This window comes from Dipodomys spectabilis, unplaced genomic scaffold, assembly GCF_019054845.1.
Source record: "Dipodomys spectabilis isolate Male_0828 unplaced genomic scaffold, ASM1905484v1 ptg000693l, whole genome shotgun sequence".
Classification (NCBI taxonomy): Eukaryota; Metazoa; Chordata; class Mammalia; order Rodentia; family Heteromyidae; genus Dipodomys; species Dipodomys spectabilis.
Genome location: NW_024871370.1, coordinates 744922 through 769134, shown reverse-complemented (window position 1 = coordinate 769134; position 24213 = coordinate 744922). Strand labels below are relative to the sequence as shown.

The window sequence follows — 24213 nt, the reverse complement described above, 5'->3', positions numbered from 1 at the left end:
GTGGGCGCGGACGCCGAGCGCGCGCCGGTGCGGGGCGCCACTCACACTCGCTACCCCGGGGCTGCTTGGGGAACCCGGGCCCCGGTGGGCTCCCGCGGGGGACCTGCGTCTCCGAGGCTCCCACTGGTGAGCGTGGGGGCCTCGGGGACGCGGCGCTCCCAGGCGCGGGCCGCCGACAGGTCCCGCCCTCCCGCCCGCCGAGCACACGCCATTGGCCGCTCCGCAAAGGGATCACGCTCCCATTGGCGGAAACGCTGGAAGGGGCGGGGCCTCCCCGCGGCAAAAAATTAGACGGCCTCGGAAGCTGGCCCGTAGCCTTCAGAGACGCGGGAACCGCCGAGCGCACCACAGCCTCGCGGCAGGCGGAGGACGGGGAAGCCGGCTCGCGCCCGCCGCCCCACCCACGCATCCCTGCTGGGACCGGGGGGACGGCGGGTGTGGGGCGGGCGGCTTGCGCAGGCGCACTGGGCTCGCGGGACGCCCCCGGCAGTCCCCGCGGCCCGGGCTGCTGGTGGAGGCGGAGGGAGATGACGTCATCCGACGGAGCGACGGGCATTGGGCGCCATTTTGAAAAGGGAAAAAAATCCCTCCCCGGCGGCGGCGGCGGCGGCGGCAGCAGCGGCCGGGGCCGGGGCTGAGCGCTGCGGGCGCCTCCGGTCGGCCGCGCTCGGCTGGGCGGGCGCCGTCCCGCGCCGCGGCCATGGCAGGTAAGGCCTCGCGCGGGCCGGCGGGCGGGGCGGCGCGCGGGCGGGGCCGGCCCTGACCGCCCGTTGTGTTGCAGGAGCCGGAGGCGGCGGCTGCCCGGCGGGCGGCAACGACTTGCAGTGGTGCTTCTCTCAGGTGAAGGGCGCCGTGGACGAGGACGTGGCGGAAGGTGAGGCCCGCCCGGCCGCCGGGCGCAAGGTCACGCGGGAGCCGCCGGCCGGGCCGCGGCCACGTCCGCCCGCGCCGTCCGCGGGGACACAGGCCGCGCCGGGCCGGCCGGCGGGGGGTGAGGAGGGCCGGGCCGGGGGTGAGGAGGGCCGGGCAGGGCCGGGCCGGGGGTGAGGAGGGCCGGGCAGGGCCGGGCCGGGGGTGAGGAGGGCTGGGCCGGGCCGGGCCGGGGGTGAGGAGGGCTGGGCCGGGCCGGGGGTGAGGAGGGCTGGGCCGGGCCGGGCCGGGGGTGAGGAGGGCTGGGCCGGGCCGGGGGTGAGGAGGGCTGGGCCGGGCCGGGGGTGAGGAGGGCCGGGCCGGGCCGGGGGTGAGGAGGGCCGGGCCGGGCCGGGGGTGAGGAGGGCTGGGCCGGCCGGCGGGGGGTGAGGAGGGCTGGGCCGGGCCGGGGGTGAGGAGGGCTGGGCCGGGCCGGGCCGGGGGTGAGGAGGGCTGGGCCGGGCCGGGGGTGAGGAGGGCCGGGCCGGGCCGGGGGTGAGGAGGGCTGGGCCGGGCCGGGGGTGAGGAGGGCTGGGCCGGGCCGGGGGTGAGGAGGGCCGGGCCGGGGGTGAGGAGGGCCGGGCCGGGGGTGAGGAGGGCCGGGCCGGGGGTGAGGAGGGCTGGGCCGGGCCGGGCCGGGGGTGAGGAGGGCTGGGCCGGGCCGGGCCGGGGGTGAGGAGGGCTGGGCCGGGCCGGGGGTGAGGAGGGCCGGGCCGGGGGTGAGGAGGGCCGGGCCGGGGGTGAGGAGGGCTGGGCCGGGCCGGGCCGGGCCGGGGGTGAGGAGGGCCGGGCCGGGGGTGAGGAGGGCCGGGCCGGGGGTGAGGAGGGCTGGGCCGGGCCGGGCCGGGGGTGAGGAGGGCCGGGCCGGGCCGGGGGTGAGGAGGGCTGGGCCGGGCCGGGGGTGAGGAGGGCCGGGCCGGGGGTGAGGAGGGCCGGGCCGGGGGTGAGGAGGGCCGGGCCGGGGGTGAGGAGGGCTGGGCCGGGCCGGGCCGGGGGTGAGGAGGGCCGGGCAGGGCCGGGCCGGGGGTGAGGAGGGCTGGGCCGGCGGGGAGTGAGGAGGGCCGGGCCGGGCCGGGGGTGAGGAGGGCTGGGTCGGGCCGGGCCGAGGGTGAGGAGGGCTGGGCCGGGCCGGGGGTGGTCCCCGGATCCGGAGGACGGGCCGGGCCGGGAGTGAGGAGGGCTGGGCCGGGCCGGGCCGGGGGTGAGGAGGGCCCGGCCGGCCGGCGGGGGGTGAGGAGGGCCGGGCCGGGCCGGGGGTGAGGAGGGCTGGGCCGGGCCGGGGGTGAGGAGGGCTGGGCCGGGCCGGGGGTGGTCCCGGATCTGGAGGACGGGCCGGGCCGGGCCTGGGGTGAGGAGGGCTGGGCCGGGCCGGGGGGGGGGGGGGGGGGGGGGTGAGGAGGGCTGGGCCGGGCCGGGGGTGGTCCCCGGATCTGGAGGACGGGCCGGGCCGGGAGTGAGGAGGGCTGGACCGGGCCGGCCCGGGGGTGGTCCCCGGATCCGGAGGACTGGCCGGCCCGGGAGTGAGGAGGGCTGGGCCGGGCCGGGCCGGGAGTGGTCCGGGGACGGGGACGGCCATCCCCATTCCACCGCCCCCCTCCCCAGCATGCTGTTGGTCCTGATCCCGGCTCCCCCCCACACACACCCTCTCGGCTCTGTTGACCACGAGGTCGAACCGACTGGTCCCTGGATCTCTGGAGTCCCCAGAGCCGCTGCGCCTCGTGGGGATGGAGCTCCGTTCCTGCGCTCTGCAAGTCCCTCTCCAGATGTTGCTCCTGACCCCGAGGCATTTTTCCCACAGTGACAGCCACGCGTGCGTGAACTCTCGTGTTGTAAGGCGGTAGACAGGGAGAGCCCTGAGAGGAAGCGCCAGGGCACATGGAAACTTGTAGGTTAATATTTCTTCCTGTGTAGTCGTGATTGCTTTTTTTGTTGTAGTTGTTCATCCATCTCCAAACACTAGACCTTTTGCTTTCTCCTAAGAATGGTCTGTCTGTGCACCATATACATCTTTCCTGGCCAAATACACAGCCTGTGTTGTCAGGGCCGCCTTGCACCACCTCAGCGGCTCTTGACCCTTTGCCCCCTCCGTCAGTGATCCTGGGCCTCTCCCTGGCTTGGCCTGCGACCCTGGAGAGCATCTGCAGTTCCTCAGCCAGCCAAGGTCATTACGCAAGTGAGACCCAGCTCTCCGAAGTCTACAGAGGTAGATGGCTTGAGATTGGGCAGGTGGCTTTTTACATAACCTAAATACTTCATGGATCTTCCAGCCTGACTTAAAAATACCGCACTGTTTAATTTTCCACGTTCACATGAGTGGCAGTAGGTCCCCTCAAAGATCCGTGTGGCTCTGTTAGAGTGAGCAGGCGGGTCTCTCTTATTTTCTATTCTCAATTATACTTTTTGATAAGCTGAATGAATTGAAATTTAAATTACCTAGAATGATGTATTTAAGTGTAACTTTACACTTACAGAAATAGTATTCTCTCCCCCTCCCCCAAAGAAACATTGATCTAAATGCATAGTTTACACTGGTTGGAGAGGAGAAAGTGTGTGTGTGTGTGTGTTTTCATGTATCTGTATCCTTGGGCTTGAACTCAAGGCCTAGATGTTATCCCTGGCTTTACTTAAGGCTAGCCCTCTACCACATGAGCCACAGCTCCAATACCAGATTTTGAGTGATGAACTGGAGGAAAGAGTTTCACTGACTTTCCTGCCCAGGCTGGCTTTGAGCCACAACTCTCATCTCAGCTTCTTGAATAGTTAGGGTTACAGGCATGGGCCACCAGCAGCTGGCTTTGGCCATTTATTTTTTTTTTAATTGTATGTATTTGAAGCTTTCTGGTATAATTCCACAGACACCGTGGGCATAGTCATTCATCAGAATTGATACATTATTTTGTCAAATGTATTTTGTCAAATGCTCATCATATTGTTCATTTGAATTGTGTTATTCCATTCAGTGGATCATGAGAGAGAGGAACAACTAACAAGAAGGTAGTCCTAAAGCCAGATGTGGTGGGGAACATGCCTATAATCCCACCTGCTTGGGAACTGGAGTTAGGAAGATTGACTTGGGCCTGGGCACTGTTCTAGTTTTTTTTTTTTTTTTGTCGGTCCTGGGGCTTGAACTCTGAGCCTGAGCGCTCCCTGTCCCTCAGCTCAAGGCTAGCGCTCTGCCACTTGAGCTACAGCGCCACTTCTGGTTTTCTGGTGGTTTAGTGGAGATAAGAGTTTCACAGACTTTCCTGCCCGGGATGGCTTTGAACCTTGATCCTCAGATCTCAGCCTCTTGAGTAGCTTGGATTACAGGCGTGAGCCATCAGCACCCAGCTTGTTCTAGACCTTTTGTGCTCAAGGTTAGTGCTCTGTCACTTGAGCCATAGCTCCACTTCTGGCTCTCTTGGTAGTTTACCAGAGATAGGAGTCTCACAGACTTTACTGGGCTGGCTTTGAACCTCAATCCTCATATCTCAGCCTTCTGAGTAGCTAAGATTATTGGCATGAGCCACCAGTGCCCACTGGGAAGATTTAATTTTGAGACCAGCCTGGGCAAAGTTAGTCAGAGGCCTTATCTACAAAAACTAATGTCCCAAAGGGGCAGAGGTCTAGACTAATTGTAGAGAGCTTATTTAGAATGCTGAAAGCCATAAGTTCAAAATAGAGTTCCAAAGAAAAGGCGGGGGTGGGGGGTGGGGGGGGGGAGAAGGGGCTACTTCTGGCGAAACTTGGAAGAGAAATGGTGATAAATAAGAGATGGATGCTCTCAGAGGTTGTTGATGCTTGGCCCATAGAGCCTAAGGTATTATGAAATTTTCCTGCTAAACTCATGCCATGTGAGACTTTCTTGGGTCTGAACCCAGCATTGAAGAGTTCCATGGAGCCCTGTGTGGTGGCTGGCCTCGGCTAGCACAGTACTGGGGAATCAGCGTGGCTTAGAGTTCAGGCCGAGGGGGTCCTCTTGGTGCCGTGGGGCTGCTGGGGACAGGGAAATGGGACCGGGCAGCACAGGCACATTGCAGAGGTTGTAGAGCTAGAAAATGAGAAGAGGTGGGTTTTTTTTTTTTTTTAATTCTGGGGCTGGGAAGGTGGCTCAGTGGTAGAGCGCTTGCCTTCCATGCCTGAGACCCTGGGTTCAATTCCTCAGCACCACATAAGTAAAAAGAAAAAACCCGGAGGTGGCGCTTTGGCTCAAGTGGTAGAGCACTAGCCTTGAGCTGAAGAGCTGAGGGACAGCGCACAGGCCCAGAGTTCAGACCCCACGACCAGACCCCCCCCCCCCCAAAAAAAAAATTCTTTGTTTTTAAAACATAATTTTTAACTGGTTATGATATCAGCTATAACTCTGAATGCAAATACTAAACTGTGTGCCATTTGATGCTTTTTGTTTTTTGATTGGGTTTTGCTGTGGGTCAGGTCAGCTGTCATGCTAAGAGTCACAGTGCTGTGAGAAATTTCCACCTCTCTGCCACTGAGAGTGAATTGGGTTCACGAAGAAATTAGTTAATTGTCCTACTGGTGGCCAGTACAAGAGTGACTGACCACAGCAACTTGCTTTTCCTTTCCTGCCAGAGGGTGGTCTAGGCGAGTAAGGATCAAAGCAGTGAGTGAGTTCTAGGGCCTCCAAAGAGAAGTGAGAAGCAGTGTCATTTGCTAGCAGTGTCTCCCAAGACTCCAAGCAGACAGCAGTGGATGTCTGCATGCCTGGGAGTGCTCAGAGGACTCTACCTGTGTCTGTGGAGTGAGTCCTCACACAGCCCTCAGAGGCAGGGGCTGCGCATGCCACCTTCAGATACAGAAAACTAGACACGGGGGAGCCAGCGCTCTCCAGCTGTGCTTCCTGCTCTAGAGTCCATGTGTACTGCTGTGACTGGCCCAGGGCTGATGGAGACCATTGTGGGGTCTCAGAACTGGGCCAAAATAAGCCTTTGAGCACAAAGGAAGAAGAGATGTGTAAAGGAGCGTTTACCAACATAATACTAGGATGTACGGCTTCCGGGATAATGCTTTCTGAGAACTCTCAAGCTGAGGAGAGTAGTCGTCTTGGTGGCAAGAAGTAACTGGGCCCTGCAAGGCAGACATAGGCTGCTTGTGTGAGTGTGTGTAAGTGTGTGTGCACACTAGTGGATTGAATTCAGGGCTTTATTGCTCTTTCTTAGCTTCCCCCTCCCCAAAGCTGGGGACATTCTACCGCTGGAGCCACACTTCACTCTAGTTAACTCGAGATAAGAGTTTCTTGGTTTGGTCTCCTTGAGCTGGCTTCGCACTGCAGTCCTCAGATCTCAGCCTCCAGAGTAGCTGGGATTACAGGTGTGAGCCACTGGTGCCTGAGTAGGGCTGTTTTTGTACATGATTTCAGTTGCTTACTTACAGGGAAGTAGCCAGTCTTAGCTTTTGTATGTTTATCACTTTCCAAGAGCAACTGGGAGAGGGCTGGGATGGAAAGAGTCCTCTGTTGAACCTGATTTTCTAAAGTTTGATTTATCTTGGTAATAACTAATTCCTTTGCGCTTTGACGTTTTATATTTAAATTCTGTGACTTTTTACTTGATTATTTTCCTAATCTGTTGCTTTGAATTAGGCACTAATCTTTTTTTTCCTAACTTAAAGAAATAGGAGCAGACAGAACTAAAGCTTTGTCTCCTTAACTCAAGGCTGAATCTTGATGAGGATGGTCTAGTAATCCTTTAGATTAAGTTTTCTTTAGAGTCAGAATAGTCTTTGGAAGAAAGAAATGGGAGAAAGTAACAAAATTAAGGAAACTTGGTTTCATCAAGAAGTTACACTGTTTCACTGAATAGAAAATACATCTAAATTTGAGGGTAGGGAAGGGAATGGGGAAACAGGGGAAGAACAAAGGGAAGGGTGACACTGACCAAGCTGCATTCTACTCATAACCTGACTCAAGGAATTGTAACCCTTTGTTCAACTGCTTAATAACAACAATAACAAAATGTAAAAATAGAAAAGAAGATACATTAGTTTCAGAGATATTGAAATGTGAGAAAGGTACTTCTAAAGAGTTATCCAGTTATGGTATTGGGAATACAAACTTAGAGTCGTTACTTCATAGTACTGTGATTGGTTTCTTCTGTGTAAAGAAAATAAGGATTCAGAGAAGTGTTCCAAGCTACTCAAAAGGCACAGACAGTAGGATCTTGGTTCCAGAACAGCTCAGACAGTTAAGGAGAGATGCTACCTGAAAAACTAAAAGCATAAAGATGAGAGGAGGGCGTGGCTCAGGGATGATGCTGAAGGCCTTGAATACCCTACCAAGGCCTTGAGTTGTGCTGTAAGCGATGAAGCCTGGAAGGCCCTGAGCAGAGGACTGACGGCAGCATTGTGACTCTAGGAAGGTCACTCTGGTGTCTGCAGAGGGTCTGGAGACAGGGTGAAGCAGAGGTCCCTCTGGGAATTTGTGGTAACAAAAGTTGAAAGTAAATCAGGGGACCACAAACTTTTTTTGTGAAGGGCCAACTAGTGTGTAGGTTAGGCTTTGCCAGCCAGATTGTCTCTGGTACGGCCACTGAACTTCGGTCTGCCTTCCCAGAGACAAAGCAGCTGAGGCCCACGTGGCAGATGGGCCTAGTGATGGAAGGGTTGTGATCAAGGTACAGATAGACACAGGCCTGGAAATAACACAAATCCTTTGTATAATTTCCTAAGGATTCTCTTGTCTTTACCATATTTTCATACTGAAGACCTGGACATGATTGTCTCTGTGGTTTATATTTACCAAGATTTACTTCTTTGAAATTAGAACAGCCTAAAATACTTACCTTTTTTCAATAATGGTAAGTCTACATGTTAACATGCTTAATAAAAATAACTTTTGCAAATTCAAATTCTCTTAGACAGAACTTCCAAGTCTGATCTCTGCAGTTGCTTTGTTGAAGTGTGTAAAGAAAGTTTTGCCTCACACGTACATGTAGTGTTAACCACATGTAGTGGTTAACAGTCTTTACAGGTAATGGGGTATTCTAATACCACAACACCACTCCAAGGTGGGGCTTGTCCAAGTGTGGTTGTACTTCAGAGTCCAGAACCCTGTGATGGAACCTCTTACACCCTGTTAGGTTAGTCTTGTGCTTTCAGTGGCTTTCTTGCCACTGAATCGTGTGTGACTTGATAACATGATTGTTGGTCATTGGGAATTGTTGGTGCCTGGCTCTATTAAATGCTGGCATATTTTATTATGTTAGACCAAAGACAGTCGTGTTAGAGACTGTCACAGCGCCTGGCGGGGAAGCAGTCCTTGTAGCTGCCGATGGTACAAAGTTCCCAGAATTCAGTTTGTTCCAGAGAGGCTAGATTTTTACTATGATTATCTATTTATTTTTGCTGGTCCTGGGGCTTGAGCTCAGGACCTGAGTGCTGCCCCTGAGCTCCTTTTGCTCAAGGCGAGCGCTCTATCACTGAACCACAGTGCCCCTTCTGGCTTTTTCCTTCTAGTTTATTGGCTTCTCACAGACTTTCTTGCCCAGGCTTGGCTTTGAACTGCAATCCTCAAATCTCAGCCTCCTGAGTAAAGAGCCTGGACTTTATTGTTGGCAACCAGTTGGGTTACCTTCTGTGAAATGAGAATGTCATTTTGTTCATTTTCAAGGAAATTCTGCCACATACTGAAGTCTGTATGACCACAGTGAGTCAGTTCTTCTTTCAGATAAAACAAGCATCCTGTGTGTGTTCCTGGGGTGGTTGAGCTTTCAGACAGCCGATTGTGCAGGTACTTTCCTGGACATGTTCTTGACAGCAGCAGAAGCGCCTCATTTGTACAGTGCCTCGTGTACCACAGCAAGCACAGAAGACTCTACCACAGGGTTGAATTTCATGAAATTAATTATCTTAACATCCATCAGTGGCATTTCTAAGTAAGACTGGCTCTTTCTCTTTTCCTGTGTAACAAATGTCAGACACACCGTTCAGCCCCAGCTGTTCTGTGCCAAAGGCCCCAGTTTCACCGCATGGCCTCTGCGATGCCAGGCGATGGCAGCACCATGATGGTAGGCCAGGCATCGCTGGTGTTAAGAATGTGGCTCTGTCACCTTGTGTCCTCCCAGATGTCCTTGGGGACCCAGGATCCCATAGGTCACACCATGAGGACCGTTGCTCCTAAGCAGATTGTGAGCTGTGGGGATGACAGGGCCAAGGCAGACTTTTAAAAGCAGCTGGTGTGTAGCTTCTTGGAACGTAGAGGTTGGGAGGATAACAGGCCTGCACCTGGTATACATGTGAGACCCCATCGAAAGGAAGAAAGGCGAGCATGGTGAAGTGCACCTGGCCTCCCGTCTATGTAGAAAGTGCAGAGTGAAAGGAACACAGTCTAGGCTGGCTTTGCACAAAAAATCGAGACTGCAAGGAAAACAAGGGACGGGCGGCCCTCGTGGAATAGTGGCTACCCAGGAAGCATGAGGCCCTGTGTTCAGAACCCCAGTACTCAAAGCAGTGCCACTCTAGACCCTGCATGATGGAGCTGTGTTAAGAATGCAGCCTTGCCGGGCGCTGGTGGCTCATGCCTGTAATCCTAGCTACTCAGGAGGCTGAGATCTGAGGATCATGGTTCAAAGCCAGCCCAGGCAGGAGAGACTGTGAGACTCCTATCTCCAATAAACCACTAGAAAACCGGAAGTGGCGCTGTAGTTCAAGTGGTAGAGCGCTCGCCTTGAGCTGAAGAGCTGAGGGACAGCGCCCAGGCCCAGAGTTCAAGCCCCATGACCGACAAAAAAAAAAAAAAAGAGAGAATGCAGCCTGGAGTCGTCCTCAGAGGACTTTCCTGACTAGGCTTCTTTTTAACCATTCTCTATGCGTTCATCTCCTTATGTGCATTTTACAGTTTAGTTAGTGTAGAAGCAGAGGCTGTTTAACTGTTAACTCCAGCTTTTACTAGGCTAGAGTCCTACTCACAAATATTATTTTGTGGCCTGCTTGCTTTATTAATAGTATGTTATCTTAGATCTTGACAGCAAATCCAGATTTCTATTAGGCCATATATTTAGCTTCCTGAAGCCTGGGCACTGTCCGTGAGCTGGAAGTGCTACAGTATTGCTGGCATTTTATACATGAGGAAATTAACTCCTAGGAAAGCTAGCCCTTTTGCCACGGCCACAGAGTAGCAGGGGCTGCAGTCAGGATTTCAGTTCCAGCGCTGTGTCTAGAGCTCATGTTCTCTAGGCTGCCTTGAAGTGTTTCACAATTTTTTTTTTTTTGGGTCCGGTCGTGGGGCCTGAACTCTGGGCCTGGGTGCTGTCCCTCAGCTCTTCAGCTCAAGGCTAGCGCTCTACCACTTGAGCCACAGCGCCACTTCCGGCTTTTTTCTTTTTACTTATGTGGTGCTGAGGAATCGAACCCAGGGCCTCAGGCATGCAAGGCAAGCGCTCTACCACTGAGCCACCTTCCCAGCCCCGTGTTTCACAATTTGCTGGAACTGTTCAAGCATGTCTTTGGTCTACAAAACAAGTTGTAAAAGCGCTCGATACACCATCGATGTTCATTTCTTTTTTTGGCAGCACTGGAGTTTGAACTCAATACTTTTGGCTTGGTTTGCTTGCTTAGCTGGTGCTCCACCACTTGAACCTTACTGTTACTTTGGAGAGAGAGAGACAGAATCTTAGATCTGTGTGGGAGGGAGTTGTGGTTTTACATAGTCTCTTTCAGTGGATTTCTCTAGAACTCTGGGTCACTGCATAAGTCCCTGCTGTTTTATGAATACTTGACTCCACTGCTCGGCTCACACAAACAGAGTCTTAGGGAGGAGAGAAGATGGTTTTTGACTAACACTGCCTGCAGCCCAAGTAGGCCTTCCAGAAACAGATGGGAGAATGCTGTTGCAAGTGTTTATTACATGACCACTGTGTTAATGTGTGTTATTCACTACTAAGCCTGTACATTTTCTTTTTCAAATAACTTTATATTTTTCCTAGAACTAATGATTGCCCGATTTTTGTATGATTAGTTTCCCCTGTATTTAGTTCCATTTTTTATTTTTATTTATCTATTTATTTATTGCCAGTCATGGGGCTTGAACTCTGGGCCTGGGCTCTGTCCCTAAGCTTCTTTTGTTCAAGGCTAACACTCTTATCCACTTGAGCCACAGCGCCACTTCCTGCTTTTTTTGATTAGTTTATTGGTGATAAGAATCTCACAAACTTGGGCTGGGAAGGTGGCTCAGTGGTAGAGCGCTTGCCTTGCATGCATGAGGCCCTGGGTTCGATTCCTCAGCACCACATAAACAAAAAGAAAAAAGCCAGGAAGTGGTGCTGTGGCTCAAGTGGTAGAGTGCTAGCCTTGAGCTGAAGAGCCGAGGGACAGTGCCCAGGCCCAGAGTTCAGGTCCCATGACCGGACCCAAAAAAAAAAAAAAAGAATCCCACAAACTTCAAATTGAGATCCTTAGATCTTAGCCTTCTGAGTAGGATTACAGGCATGAGCCACTGGTGCCTGGTGGGTTATTGAAGATAGAGTCTCATGGGCTTTTCCTGCCTGGGCTGACTTTGAACCATGATCCTCAGATCTCAACCTCCTGAGTAGCTAGGATTACAGGTGTGAGCCATCTGCACCCAGCTAAAAACTGTTCTACAACTTATGTATGTATTTATTATTTATTTTTTGTCGGTCATGGGGCTTGAACTCAGGGCCTGGGTGCTGTCCCTGAGCTCTTCAGCTCAAGGCTAGTGCTCTAGCACTTGAGCCACAGTGCCACTTCCTTAGTTCTATTTTTTTTTAAACATCAGCTGATAATGTTAAAGACACTCCCCTGAGATGCTCTTGGACTCTTCATTTCCTCCTTTGCAGTTTGAAAGTATTCTTACTCCTCAGTCTTCATTAAAAACTTTACTAGGAGCCAGGTGCTGGTGGCTTACTGTATGCAAATTACCTGTCTGCTTGGGGTGTTTGGTGACAGCCTCACAGATAGACTCAGATTGGGTGACCTGTTGTCACACTCCAGCCTGGATGAACCTGCTATTATCCAATAGTTTGTGATCCTAGCTACTCTGGAGGCAAAGATGTGAGGAACGCAGTTTGAAGCCAGCACAGGTGGGAAAGTCTGCAAGTGAAATGGTAGAGTGTCGGCCTTGAGTGGTAAAAGCCAAACAAGAGCCTTGAGTTCAAGCCTTAGTACCAACCAATATACAAAGTTTTGGCTAGAGGACTGGACATGTGGTTCCACAACAGAACACCAGCCTCGCAACTACCACCAAAAATAAAAATAAAAAAGGCACAGCATCCTAAGTTAAAGGTGCTGTTTGTTTGCTTTTTGTTAGAATTTTGAGAGTGCCTGGTATTTTACCTACTCTTTCTGCAGCCTGTGTAGAGACTTCAGACTCCCTCCTTTTGTGTTTCCCCTGGAAATAGTTGGACTCCTCTCTGTCCTTGGCCCATATCTGTGCCTTAGTTAGGCTGGCTCTGGTCAGCCCTTTGTGGTGAGCAGTGGGCCCTGAACCTCATCCTGATTGCCTCTTTCTTGTCTAGCTCTTCATGCTCTGACCTTTAGAAGCGGTCTGGCAGTTTTTATTGTTGTTGCTCTGATTTGGATTTCATATCATTGAGTCCTCCTAGCAGGTTGTTTGTCTCTAAGGTCCCTGTTGTGTTGTACCTCCAATGCTGCCAGCACTGACAGCCTCTTGGTCTGTCAGGTAGGGCTGTGAGCCGGCTCCCAGGTAAGCAGAGGTTGTACTACCGGGAGTAGTTCAGCCGTTCAGACACCATTAGAAGGTGCAGCACCATGAGACATTGAGTGGCTGGAGTTGACTCTTGGATCATGTATATTCATTCTGTCTCCCTCCCTCCCTACCTCCCTCTGTTTCTCTCCTTCACTCTCTCCCCCTGTCCCCTCCATCACCTTAGTTTCAGTGAGTTTTCACCATGTTTACGGATGCTGAGCTGTTGTGTATGTTGAGAAGGGAGTCTCGGTGAAGCTGTTAGGCAGTCTGTGATGAGTGGTCTTACTAAGTGAAGCCTTCCCTCCTGGTCTGAGACATTGCAGAGTGGTCTGCGGAACTGGCAGCCTGGCTCTGCACCTTTGTGGAACAAGTGGGAGTCACACCTGCCTGCCAGGGGCTGGGTGAGAGCATGTGCACCTGGTGGTTGTGGAGTGGATTTCCTGCATCTCCCTGCCAGCATCAGGTGCAGAGCCATCCCTCCCTCCCCTCCTCCCCCCCCCCCCCCCCCCCCCAGTGTCCTGGGGCCAGAAGGGTCTGGGCCCACCCTCTCAGGCGGCCTTCACACTCACAGCTGCCTTTCAGTTTCCTTCTGAGCCCTGTGTATGGGCAGGGAGGAGGTTGGGAGACCAGACACACACGCAGCCTAACACATTCAGTGTCTGAGCTCTCTGAGTGTACCTGGGGTAGCCTCCCTTCTGAAGTGATTTAAACACCAGCCAGATGATGCCTCGGCACACTGTAGAAAACAGTAGCTAGCACGTGGTGGTCTTGCCCTACCAACTCACCGTCCTAGGTTAGTTCCACATCTATGCCTCTAGCATCCATCAGTCACAATTAATGATGTTGATCATTGAAATTTGTTGCTTTTATAATTTTGTTCACATTCAGTTCAGATCCTGGTTTTGATTTTAAGAGCTTGTCTGGGCTCTAAAGAGAGTGTTTCGAATTTTATGCCCATACATGTTGGCTTGGCTTAATGAAAATTATTTTTCAACACTTGTCAGTTTTGGGAATTTCTCTTTTAAAAGATTTAGTCCATTTTAATTAAGTTTGAAAATCACTGACAACTAAAATATCATTAATTATGCAATGCTGTATGTCCACTGGGTATAAATGGCATAGATTTGGTCTCTTTTAATCCAACACAGACCATTTTAGACTCATTTAAGCAAATTTGGTTATTTTGAGTAAGAATGGCAGGCTGGGGATATTGTTTAGTCGTTGGTTGCTTGCCTGGTGTGCATGAGGCCATGAGAGCAGGCCAGTACCACGAAGGGTGGGACAAACTCCTCTGAAAAGCAGACAGTCCCTGTCCCAGGTCTAACTGAAGACTTCAAGGGAATGCCCCAAGTTAGAGGCAGGTGTGTGATGTTCGTGAGCAGGTTTTAGGAACCGTGTTCGTTACTATTTGTAGTTCGTTAGTACAGAAAGTTTGTGTCGACCTTTAACAATTGCATTCTAGAGTTTTTAGCTCTCATTTCCTGCATAATTCTTCTTTTTTCTATTTTTCCCTACTTTATCTTGCTATACTAAAATCCTTGCTAAAACTGAAAGGAAAAAAAGCCACCTAAACCATTCTATTGCGGCCATCTGTGGAGGTTCTGCAAGTAAACTCAGCTTTTGGCTCTATCCTTACCAATGGCAGATGGTGATAGCCATGTCATAGTTTCTGCCTTTACAGACTCCTCACCTAGCAGTGCTCTGAGATGTGGGTGTGTACCTCGCCTCAGCCAGTCATCATGCATTAGCCCGATGCCTAGCTGCGGGGTGGGCATAACCGGCCATCCTGTACCTCAGCACTGCTGGCTGAGAACAGAGTCCAGTTGTGGCCATGGGACAGGTCCAGACTGGCTCCAAGGACTCTCCCTAGACCTTGTCCTCCTCTATGCAGCAAGTGGCATATGTGGCTGGGCCACAGGAGACCAGCTTCCTCTGGAGCCCAGACTGGACCTTTTCTTTGAAAATGCCCCATCTTAGAGAGGCATGGAACCTCAGTAAGCTGAAGGAGGATCACCAGTTCAAGGCCAGCCTAGACTACATCAAGAGAATTTCTCAAAAAAGTGACATCTTTTTCCAAGGCAAAGATGAGATAGTTTTTGTAGTCTATAACCAGAGTGTCAGCTTGAGGGCGCTGCACTGCTTTTCCAGTGCAGGCTTTTGTTCTTTGAAGTCTCATGTCCAAGATCTCTGAGTTGTGGTATCAGAAATCTCCACTGTCTCATGACTCTGTTTGATGCCACTATCTTTGAGACATTGACTTTATCCAGTCAATCAGAGCTTGGACTGTGGGTGTTGTTCTTTTGTCCATGGGTATACAGAAATTTGTGTAGAGAATTAGGACATTTCTGTTACTGCTGTATAAAAATCTGATTCATGGGCTGGGAAGGTGGCTCAGTGGTAGAGTGCTTGCCTTGCATGCTCGAGGCCCTGGGTTCGATTCCTCAGCACCACATAAGCAAAAAGAAAAAAGCCGGAAGTGGCGCTGTGGCTCAAGTGGTAGAGTGCTAGCCTTGAGCTGAAGAGCTGAGGGACAGCGCCCAGGCCCAGAGTTCAGGCCCACGACTGGACCCAAAAAAAAAAAAATCTGATTCATTTAAAAAATTGGCATTAGGCATAGATCTTAAAATTGGACAACATTCTTCTATGACCAACCAAGTCTTCTTTTTTTTGTACTCCTTTAAAAAGTAAACTTTGTAAATTACTACCTTGTATCCCTAATAACTAGATAGTGATGTGTCCTACACCAAGAAGTAGAGCCATGAAGTCAAACTCAAATGTGCTAGTGGACTTGCTATTCCATAGCCGAGAAGCAGTCTTTTTGTTTGGGGGGGGGGCAGTCTTTTGTTCGAGACTAGAAATCTACCCCTTGAACCACAGCACCACTTTTGGCTTTTTCTGAGTAGATTTTATTGGAGATAAAAATCTCAGACTTTTCTGCCCAGGCTGGCTTCGAACTACAATCCTCAGATCTCAGCCTCCTTAGTAGCGAGGATTATAGGCTTGAGCCATTAGTGTCCAGTAGAAAGAAAGTTTTTATGTGTTCATCTTTCTTTGGTACTGGATATTCTCTGTGATTCCTCCCAAAAGCATTATGTTTAACTGCTTCTCTTTTATTAACAGCTGATATCATCTCAACCGTTGAGTTTAACTACTCTGGAGATCTTCTTGCAACAGGAGACAAGGGTGGCAGAGTGGTCATTTTTCAGCGGGAACAAGAGGTCAGTAACTTAAAATCCACAAACCAAATGGAATCATTGAACTTACCTGTATAATTACAAAGAAAGGAAGCAAAATTATTTTCTCAGGACTGCATTTCCCTCACCTTTGGTTTTGGTTTTGTCTTATTAACTATGGAGACTCCTCTTCCAGACATGATCTCAGAGGTGAGGGAGATGTGAGCCGCACTGCCTAGTCCAGAGGACTGTCGCTTACCTGGAGTGGAGGCCAGTCCCTGCCTGCTCACTGGTTAACAGACCAGACTGGGATGGGGTGGAACGTGTGGGCCTTCATCTGAGGACAGGGGTAGCCAAAGGAGCTGCCCATGGCCCCTTTCCTCCAGCTGTCCTGCTGTCCTCAGGCATGAGCACCTGGGCTGTACTTGCTGCAACCTGGTAGACACAAGAATCCTAGAAATAAATGACCCTCACTGCTCCACCTCCAAAGACTTTCCTCAGAGCCCTTCCCCTGAGCTGGGTAGGGTAGTCGGACCCAAACCTTAAGTTGTTGATGGTCAAGGCCTTACAATTTGGGTGGGGTGAGGACTGCTGTAATTGGATGGTGATTCTGCTCTGATTTCTGAGAGGGTGGCCAGATTGGCAGGTGATGCTGATTTATTTTGTCCTTTGTGACTTAGAACTGTCTATTGGTGGATTTTAGGCTTCTGTAGCAAAGTGTGAGACATGGTGAGGGGAGGAAATATGTAAGAGAACTAAGTCCTTAGCACACACACAGGAAATCATTCAGTAAAGGAGCTCCCACTTCTTGTTCTTGGTGGTAAATGCTGGGCAGTAGGTAGAAACCAGCACAGTTGCAGAAGCTTCAAGTAGCATTTTGAATCTCCTCGGAATATTTGGTCTTAATTCAGAGATTAAAAAGGAGCACCTATCCAGACGTAACAACTTTTAGTGAACATACATATTAAAGCATTAGGATTTTAGATATTGACTATAGAGAATTAAATGGAAGAAAGCTGTAGGCGTACAGATCACTGTGAGCTGCACTCTGCTGTGCACACGTCCTCCTTCCACTTTCCATCTTACCTAACCACCGCTGCCCTCCAGAGCTGCAGAGCAGTTGTGTTGAGTGCTATAAATTTGCCTAGGCAGCACCTTGCCTGGAATGAGAGTTGAACTGCTTTCTAGGTGGTCACTGTCCTGTCCTGTCCTGTCCGCCCTCCCCCCCCCCCCCCCCCCCACTCCCAAATCACAGAGTCATGCCTAGCCTCCCTGGATCTTTCTACTACAGCTTCTTTTTGTACTTGCAGGGTCTCATACTTAAAGAGTGTGACCACATGGGGCCCTCCACTTAGCAGCTGCGCGGCTTATATGCATCACTCTGCCACTGCCTGTGAACCGCCTCTGGTTGGCATGTGTGCAGTGTCTAGGTCACACTGCCACAGAAGCTGGTGTGGCACCACAGCTGCTCCACCTCCGCTCCCCGTGAGCTGCCTCAGCCCAGCTCACAGCCTTGGCTTCTCTAGATCCCACATCTGCAAGTGGGGCAGAGGCCAGAGAGGGCGTGTCCGCAGGACAGGCCTGGCCTTAAAATAAGCGGTGTCCCACAGACCTGGACACGCAGTAACAGGCCTGAGCAATACTAAAAATAAACAGTAACAGAGTTTCATCTGTGAGAGGGGTTTTTTGTTTGGTTGGTTTTGTCCAGGATCTTTTTTAACTTTTTCTTGTCTCAGCAAGGCAAAATTTACTTCTGCATAAGAGTGCGCCATCAGCCAAAACTGTGGCAAGCAAGCACACAGCCGTTTCCTTTGTAAAAATACGTGTGCTTTTATAGTTAAGCTGCAGTACTGAAATTTCTCTGTATTGTACTTATTTATTAACACAGCTGTCATGTTTCCTTGCAGAATAAAAGCCGTCCTCATTCTAGGGGAGAATATAATGTTTACAGTACCTTTCAAAGTCATGAACCAGAGTTTGACTATTTGAAAAGTCTAGAAATTGAGGAAAAAATTAATAAAATTAGGTGGTTGCCACAACAGAATGCTGCACATTTTCTACTCTCTACAAATGGTAAGAAATCTTTAAGTAGCTTTTTTACTTAATGTTTTATGTTTTATTTTCTATATATCATATTCTTTCTTATTTTTAAGTAACTCTAAAGGTTGTTTGTGTTTTAAACTTCGGGAGGAAATTAACACCAAGGATGAAAAGTGGTAGGTTAAAAATTCAAAGCATGCAAAAAACAAAAAAAAACCTAGTACTACACTCCACTACTGTGTAGTGTATATGTGCCTTTGTCCTTATTTATCGTATAGAAGAGATTGTCTGTCGGTAGTTGGAAATATTTGTGTCCACAACCTCCTGGCTTAAATCCCCAACAGAGAACCAGAGTTGTCTAGTACAGCATTCAAGTAATCGTGATGCATGTTACTGGTGGTTTTTCTTTTAATATGAAGAATGAGGTTTTTATTTTCAGATAAAACTATTAAATTATGGAAAATAAGTGAACGGGATAAAAGAGCAGAAGGTTATAACTTGAAAGATGAAGACGGACGGCTTCGAGACCCATTTAGAATTACCGCACTACGGGTATACACACATTTCCTTTAACCTTTTTTGAGCAGTTTTCAGAAATGATCAGAAACCATGTTCCATGTCTAGAGACAGAACCAGGCTTCGCCCTCGTGACTGCTGAGCGCCATTCAGAACGGTCGCACCACCACTAATTTGTCTGTGAACTTGGTTCAGTGGGTAGAGCGCCTGCCTAGAAGCTTGAGACCCTGAATTCAAAACCCATCACCACCAAAAGATAACTAAGGGAACTGGGAAGGTGGCTTAGTAGTACAGTGCTTGCCCAGCAGTAATGAAGCCCTGGGTTCAATTTCTCATTACCACATAAACAGGAAAAGCCAGAAGTGGAGCTGTGGCCAAGTGGTAGAGTGCTAGCCTTGAGCAAAAGAAACTCAGGGACAGTGCCCAGGCCCAGAGTTCAAACCTCAGGACTGGCACGAAAAATCACCAACACAAAAAGTCATGCATTGGCCTGGGTATATAGTGGCACTGGGACCCGAGGTGGTGTTTCATGCCACCCATGAGCTGCGCCTGGACAGGCTGGGGCGGGTGGGGTCAGGCCCACTTCTGGATGAGATAGTGTAAGACACTAGAGTAAGGAAGGGACAGAGCTAATGGAATTTCCTTGGCAGGGAGGGCACGCCAGTCCTCCTGTTACCTTTTGTGATGAAATGTTTGCATTCCTCTTTGGGTACAGTATGGAGTGCCCTTATTTATTAAGATCTAGTAATATCTATGATACCAGGTAAACTTGAAACCCCAGTCTCATAATTGGTACACACCATCAAAACAGTGTCTCTAGTGTAATGAAATACCACGTGGGGATTAGGCAAACTGGACTGTACCCAGATAATATGTCTGGTGAGACATGAAAAATGCTGCCCAGGACAAGCTCAGCAGAAACCCCAGCACTGGGCAGGAGCAGCGCCGTGGGCACGCTGGTGCTGGAGATTTCCGGGGAAGTTTAAGCCCTTGTCAGCCTGTGCGTCCCCCATTGAGGGTGCTGCAGGGAGGAGGTGGCCTGTCACAGGTGTCACCTGACCTGCTTCCCAAGAGGCCCAGCAGGCCAGCTGCACAGATCCTCCCACACCCTGGGCCTGCCAGCGGTTTAGGCTGAGGCCAGCCCTCCGTCGCCCGGAGACGGCCGTCGTGGAGGTGGGTTCCTGGGGAAAGTGCTCCTCAGGCTCCAGACCACCGCTTTCACCGTTTGCAGCGGCTGCCCTCAGGCCAGCGAAGGAGGTGCAACGTTAGGCTTAGGTGTAGTTTGTAAGAACCAGGATGCTGTTGTCCTCTAACGCTGGTGGTTTCTGAAGTCCTCACTTTGAGAACTGCAGGTGCTAAGCTGTCGGCCTCATGGAAGCAAGGAAGCTTGGTAGGGAGTGCTGCACTAAGTTCTACTTGAGACCCGTCCCTCGCCCTGTACCCAGCTCTGTGTGTGTGTGTGTTCACAGCCCCACTTAGGTCTTAGTGTGACTTTATTCCATCCCACTTATTTATCCTCCATCAAATCAGTCTGATCACTAAGTGAAGCCTGTGAGAAGTACAGGGTTATTTTGTTTTGTTTTTGCTCAGGGCTAGTGCTGGCTCCACTTTTGGCTTTTTTGGGGGGTGGGGGTAGTTTATGGGAGATACCCCAGCCAGCTCAGATCTCAACCCTCCGACTTCAGCCTCCTGAGTAGCTGGGATTATAGGTGTGACCAACACCGACCTGAGAGAAGTGCAGTTTTGTATCAGCCTCAGGGAGGGTATGGGGTCATATGTAGACTTAGTTTCCTATTTCTCTCACAATTCAGAGTGGATTGTTTGTGTTACTTTACATAGGCAAGTCAGAAATACTGCCGTTTTAATATTTTTTCCCAGATCTTTAATATTAGAAGTGGGGTTTAGTTGTAAGGATTCCTTATTCCTATTACAGCTACCACAGGCATTGATTGGTTAGGGGTCATACTGGTGTTTTTAATCCTGCATGTAGTAAAACTAGCCCTTTTTGTTTTAGGGAACCCCAGGGCATGGTCCCCACTGTCTGGGTTACAACGAGAGCAGTATCATGTCAAAACACACATTTCCCTAAGGTCATTTTTGCAGAATCTGGCCAGAGAAAACAGTTGAGATTCTCCATAGCCTTTGGGGCTCCCTTCTGGTTTAATAACAGAATAAGCAAGAATGTGAGTGCTCCCCTTCTAGTGCTTCCCTTGCAGAGGTTAGTAGGCCCCAGGCCTTCCTTACCTCGTGTGGTGTGGACCCTGTCCCTCACGGCCAGTGCCTGTCAAGGTGCTCTGACCAGGCCTTGCTGTCTGTTGCGTTTTAGTGTACCCACCCATTTCCTGGGAGCCTCCCTGACCTCATACGGGGGCTGGGGAATGGGGCTGCTTTTTTGTGCTGTTGTTACCTTTAATGAGGTATGACTACACACGTAGAGGTGTCTGTGGTCACTGCATAGATGTTACACCCATGTGGCCAGCTCCAGATCAACAAGTCCCTGCTGCCACAGTGCTGGCACGGAGACTCGGATCACTGATCTGTGAGAGGGTGTCTGAGCACCAGATGTGAGGGCCAGGGGGCCCGGGTTCCCAGTCTTCCAAGAGCTTGCTGGGATCACTGATCTGTGAGAAGGTGTCTGAGCACCAGATGTGAGGGCCAGGGGGCCCGGGTTCCCGGTCTTCCAAGAGCTTGCTGTCCAGCATATCAGTTGTGGCCACTGGGTACATCCAGCAAAGTGGAACCTCAGTGCCACAGAAGCTGTTAGTGGGGGCAGCTGCCCTTCAATCCACCAGGGTGAGCAAGCCTAAGTGGGCACAGCCAGGGGAACTTGGAGGGAACAGCGCAGGCCATTTTGAACCTGTCATCCCTACCACTAATTGGTTATCTGGATGCTGCCTATACAAAGCTTGTATTTGTTTTCTGCTCTGAATGTTCCAGTCTTGGGCTACCCTTGTATTGAATTACCATTTCCTTCCATTTTTAGGTTCCGATATTGAAGCCCATGGACCTGATGGTAGAAGCAAGTCCACGACGAATTTTTGCCAATGCTCACACGTATCATATCAATTCCATTTCAGTAAATAGTGATCATGAAACATATCTGTCTGCAGATGACCTGCGAATTAACCTATGGCATTTAGAAATCACAGATAGAAGCTTTAGTATCCTTCCACAGATGGCTGTCTCTCTGATTCTCTCTCCTGGGCATCGGCCTTCATGCACCACAGAGTCTAAGCTTCCTAGTAGCCTGTAGTGTCAGTTTTCTGTGACTTAATGTCCCAAAGATGACCCATTTCTTTTGCCTCAGTGGAAGTTCTCTATAAGGGATCGACCTGAAACTCGCCGCCCACCACATGCAGTCAGGGTTTATTTGAAAAGTCCATGCTGGCGTGCTCTTTTCTTCCAACTTTACACATAGGTAATGAGGTAGAAAATGTGGCTTCGGGGCTGGGAAGGTAGCTCAGTGGTAGAGCGCTTGCCTTGCATGCCTGAGGCCCTAGGTTCGATTCCTCAGCACCACATAAACAAAAAGAAAAAAGCCAGGAAGTGGCACTGTGGCTCAAGTGGTAGAGCGCTAGCCTTGAGCTGAAGAGCTGAGGGACAGCGCCCAGGCCCAGAGTTCAGGCCCCACGACCGGACCCCCCCCCCCCCCCGCCCCAAAAAAAAGAAAGAAAGAAAAGAAAATGTGGCTTCGATAGGGTACTATTCCGAGCTCTCAGCCAGTGGCATTACTGGAGCTCCTGTAGTTCCATGTCCTCCACCCTGCCTGCTTGCCCTCCAGTTGACTGTCCGGTCCCTGCCTTTGGCACCTCTGGTCACAGGTTCTCACCAAACCCAGGGCCTGCCTCTGTGTCTACAATGCTCAGTCCTGCACTGGTGTCCTGAGCAGTTTCCAGGTTCTGTCTTTGCGAAGCTTTTCCAGTACTCCACCCTGCAAACTCCCAGTGGTTTCAGCCTTTCAGGGGCCCAGCTTGGTTCCTTACTTTGGAGGCCATGGGCTCCTCCTGGTCCTTTCCCACCGCAGCTTGCACTCAAGCAGAGCAGCCAGGAGCATCAGTGTGTCTCTAATCTCTGGGCCCCGCCTCCCTCTGTGGGAGGGGGCTGTGACATGAGCTGTAGGGTCAAGTTTTTAGTTTACTCGGTGTCTTCCACTGGAAGCTAAGTCTGTTGCTGGCTTTCCAGAGCTGGACTCTGCTCTTGTTTTGAATGATTGATTCTTCTGCTTGACAGTCAGCTAAAGTCAGATATTAGAAAAGCAAAACCTTGTCAGAGCTCTCATTTGCCATCCCTTGTGGACACCAGTGTGGATTTTGTGTGTGTGGTGCTCGTTTCCTTCCTTCACATCATTCATGTGCACTGTTGAAGGTAGAAATCGCAGGACAGTAGAAGCAACAGCATTGTGAAAGCAGGGCCGTCAGGCGGGCATGTCCCTGGTGTGACTCACGTCCACCTCAACATGCTGCTGTGGCACAGCCTGCGTGTGCTCAGCCTCCCAGAGTCCTGGGGGAAACTTGTCCACCATTCCCCACCCTTGGATGGCATCCCAAGCCAGACAGCTGCTAGCCCGGCCCCTGCACACCTCCTTAACCATGCTATCCAGACATTGTGGACATCAAACCCGCCAACATGGAGGAGCTGACAGAGGTCATCACCGCAGCTGAGCTCCACCCACACCAATGCAACGTGTTCGTCTACAGCAGCAGCAAAGGGACCATCCGGCTGTGTGACATGCGCTCCTCTGCCCTGTGTGACCGGCACTCCAAGTGTAAGTCCCCCCACAGACGACAGGCGTGCCCGGTGTATGTCCACACAGATGACAGGCACTCCCAAGAATAAGTCCCCCGCAGACAACAGGTACTTCTGGTGTAGGTCCCACACACAGACAGCAGGCATTCTGAGTGTGAGTCCCCCTACGGATGATAGGCACTCCCGGTGTACGTCCACACAGACAACAGGTATCCTGGTGTAAGTCCTCCACACAGACAGCAGGCACTCCGAGTGTAAGTCCCCCCCCCCCCCCCACACACACACACAGGCACTCCAAATGTAAGTTCCCCACAAACGACAGGTACTCCGGGTATAAGTCCCACACACAGACAACAGTCACTCCAAGTGACTGAGGTGGTAGATCTCTAGCCTTGAACACAAAAGCTGAGGGAGAGTGTAAGGCTGAGTTCAAACCCCAGTACTGGCAGCAAATGAAAAGGTAAGGTCCAGTCTTATAGAAAACCACAGTGTCGTGCACCAGGGCACGAGTCCTGGAAAACTTCCTATCTCCCTGCACCGCCCACCGCCACTGGGGGCGCAGTGCACCCTCAGCCTGCCTGCCTATGTGGGCAGTGGGCTCCCTGCAGGGCCCCCAGGTCCTCGCAGACCTGTGGCGGCGGCGGCAGTGCGGGCAGAAGGAGTTTGGAGGGAGCTCTCAGCAGCCCTGAGAGCTCAGGAATGAGGATTGTTGCTTTATTAGAATTCCTGTGGCGGAGATGTGGTGTTTTCACTGCATACCCTGTGCTTTTAGACAACTGCTTACTTGTGTGGGAAACGCGCGGCATTAGTGCTAGGTGTTGACAGCTGCCCTCAGGTTAGCTTCCTGGCGAATGTCACAGTGAGAAGAGGGGAGGCAAAGCCAAAGCACACCTTCCTCTGCGTGGGTGCCAGGACACCTCGTGTGACAGCCACCGTGGTGACAGCGCCCAGCTGCAGCAAGGGCATGTCCCTCTAGCCCCAAAGGAGCAGCGGGAGCCCTTGCCTTTATTGCCACCTGCTCACTGGAGAACAAGCCCCTGGGCCGACAGCCGGGGCTGTTGCTGATCAGCACTGCACTGCCCAGGGAGGTGGGGAGTCAGCCCAGCACATAGGAGAGAGAGCAGGCACTTTGAGAAAGACAGACGTGTGCCACTGTGTCACGTCTGCCTGCGG

At 51.3% G+C, this 24213-nt stretch overlaps 1 protein-coding gene across 2 annotated transcripts in view; it reads left to right on the top strand.

The window, feature by feature from the left end:
- The first annotated feature begins 549 nt into the window (after positions 1–549).
- Ppp2r2d (protein phosphatase 2 regulatory subunit Bdelta) overlaps positions 550–24213 on the top strand; it is a 28882-nt gene continuing 5218 nt past the window's right edge. Inside the window, exons 1-7 of one of the 2 annotated variants that reach the window (XM_042672315.1) lie at positions 550–707; positions 782–874; positions 15686–15783; positions 17646–17811; positions 18218–18330; positions 21278–21455; positions 22895–23059. In XM_042672315.1, coding sequence (XP_042528249.1) covers positions 701–707; positions 782–874; positions 15686–15783; positions 17646–17811; positions 18218–18330; positions 21278–21455; positions 22895–23059 — 820 coding nt within the window. In that variant the 5' untranslated portion in view covers positions 550–700. Of the gene's footprint in view, positions 708–781; positions 875–15685; positions 15784–17645; positions 17812–18217; positions 18331–21277; positions 21456–22894; positions 23060–24213 lie in introns of those variants that run through there. The other variant, XM_042672316.1, reaches the window with a different exon arrangement.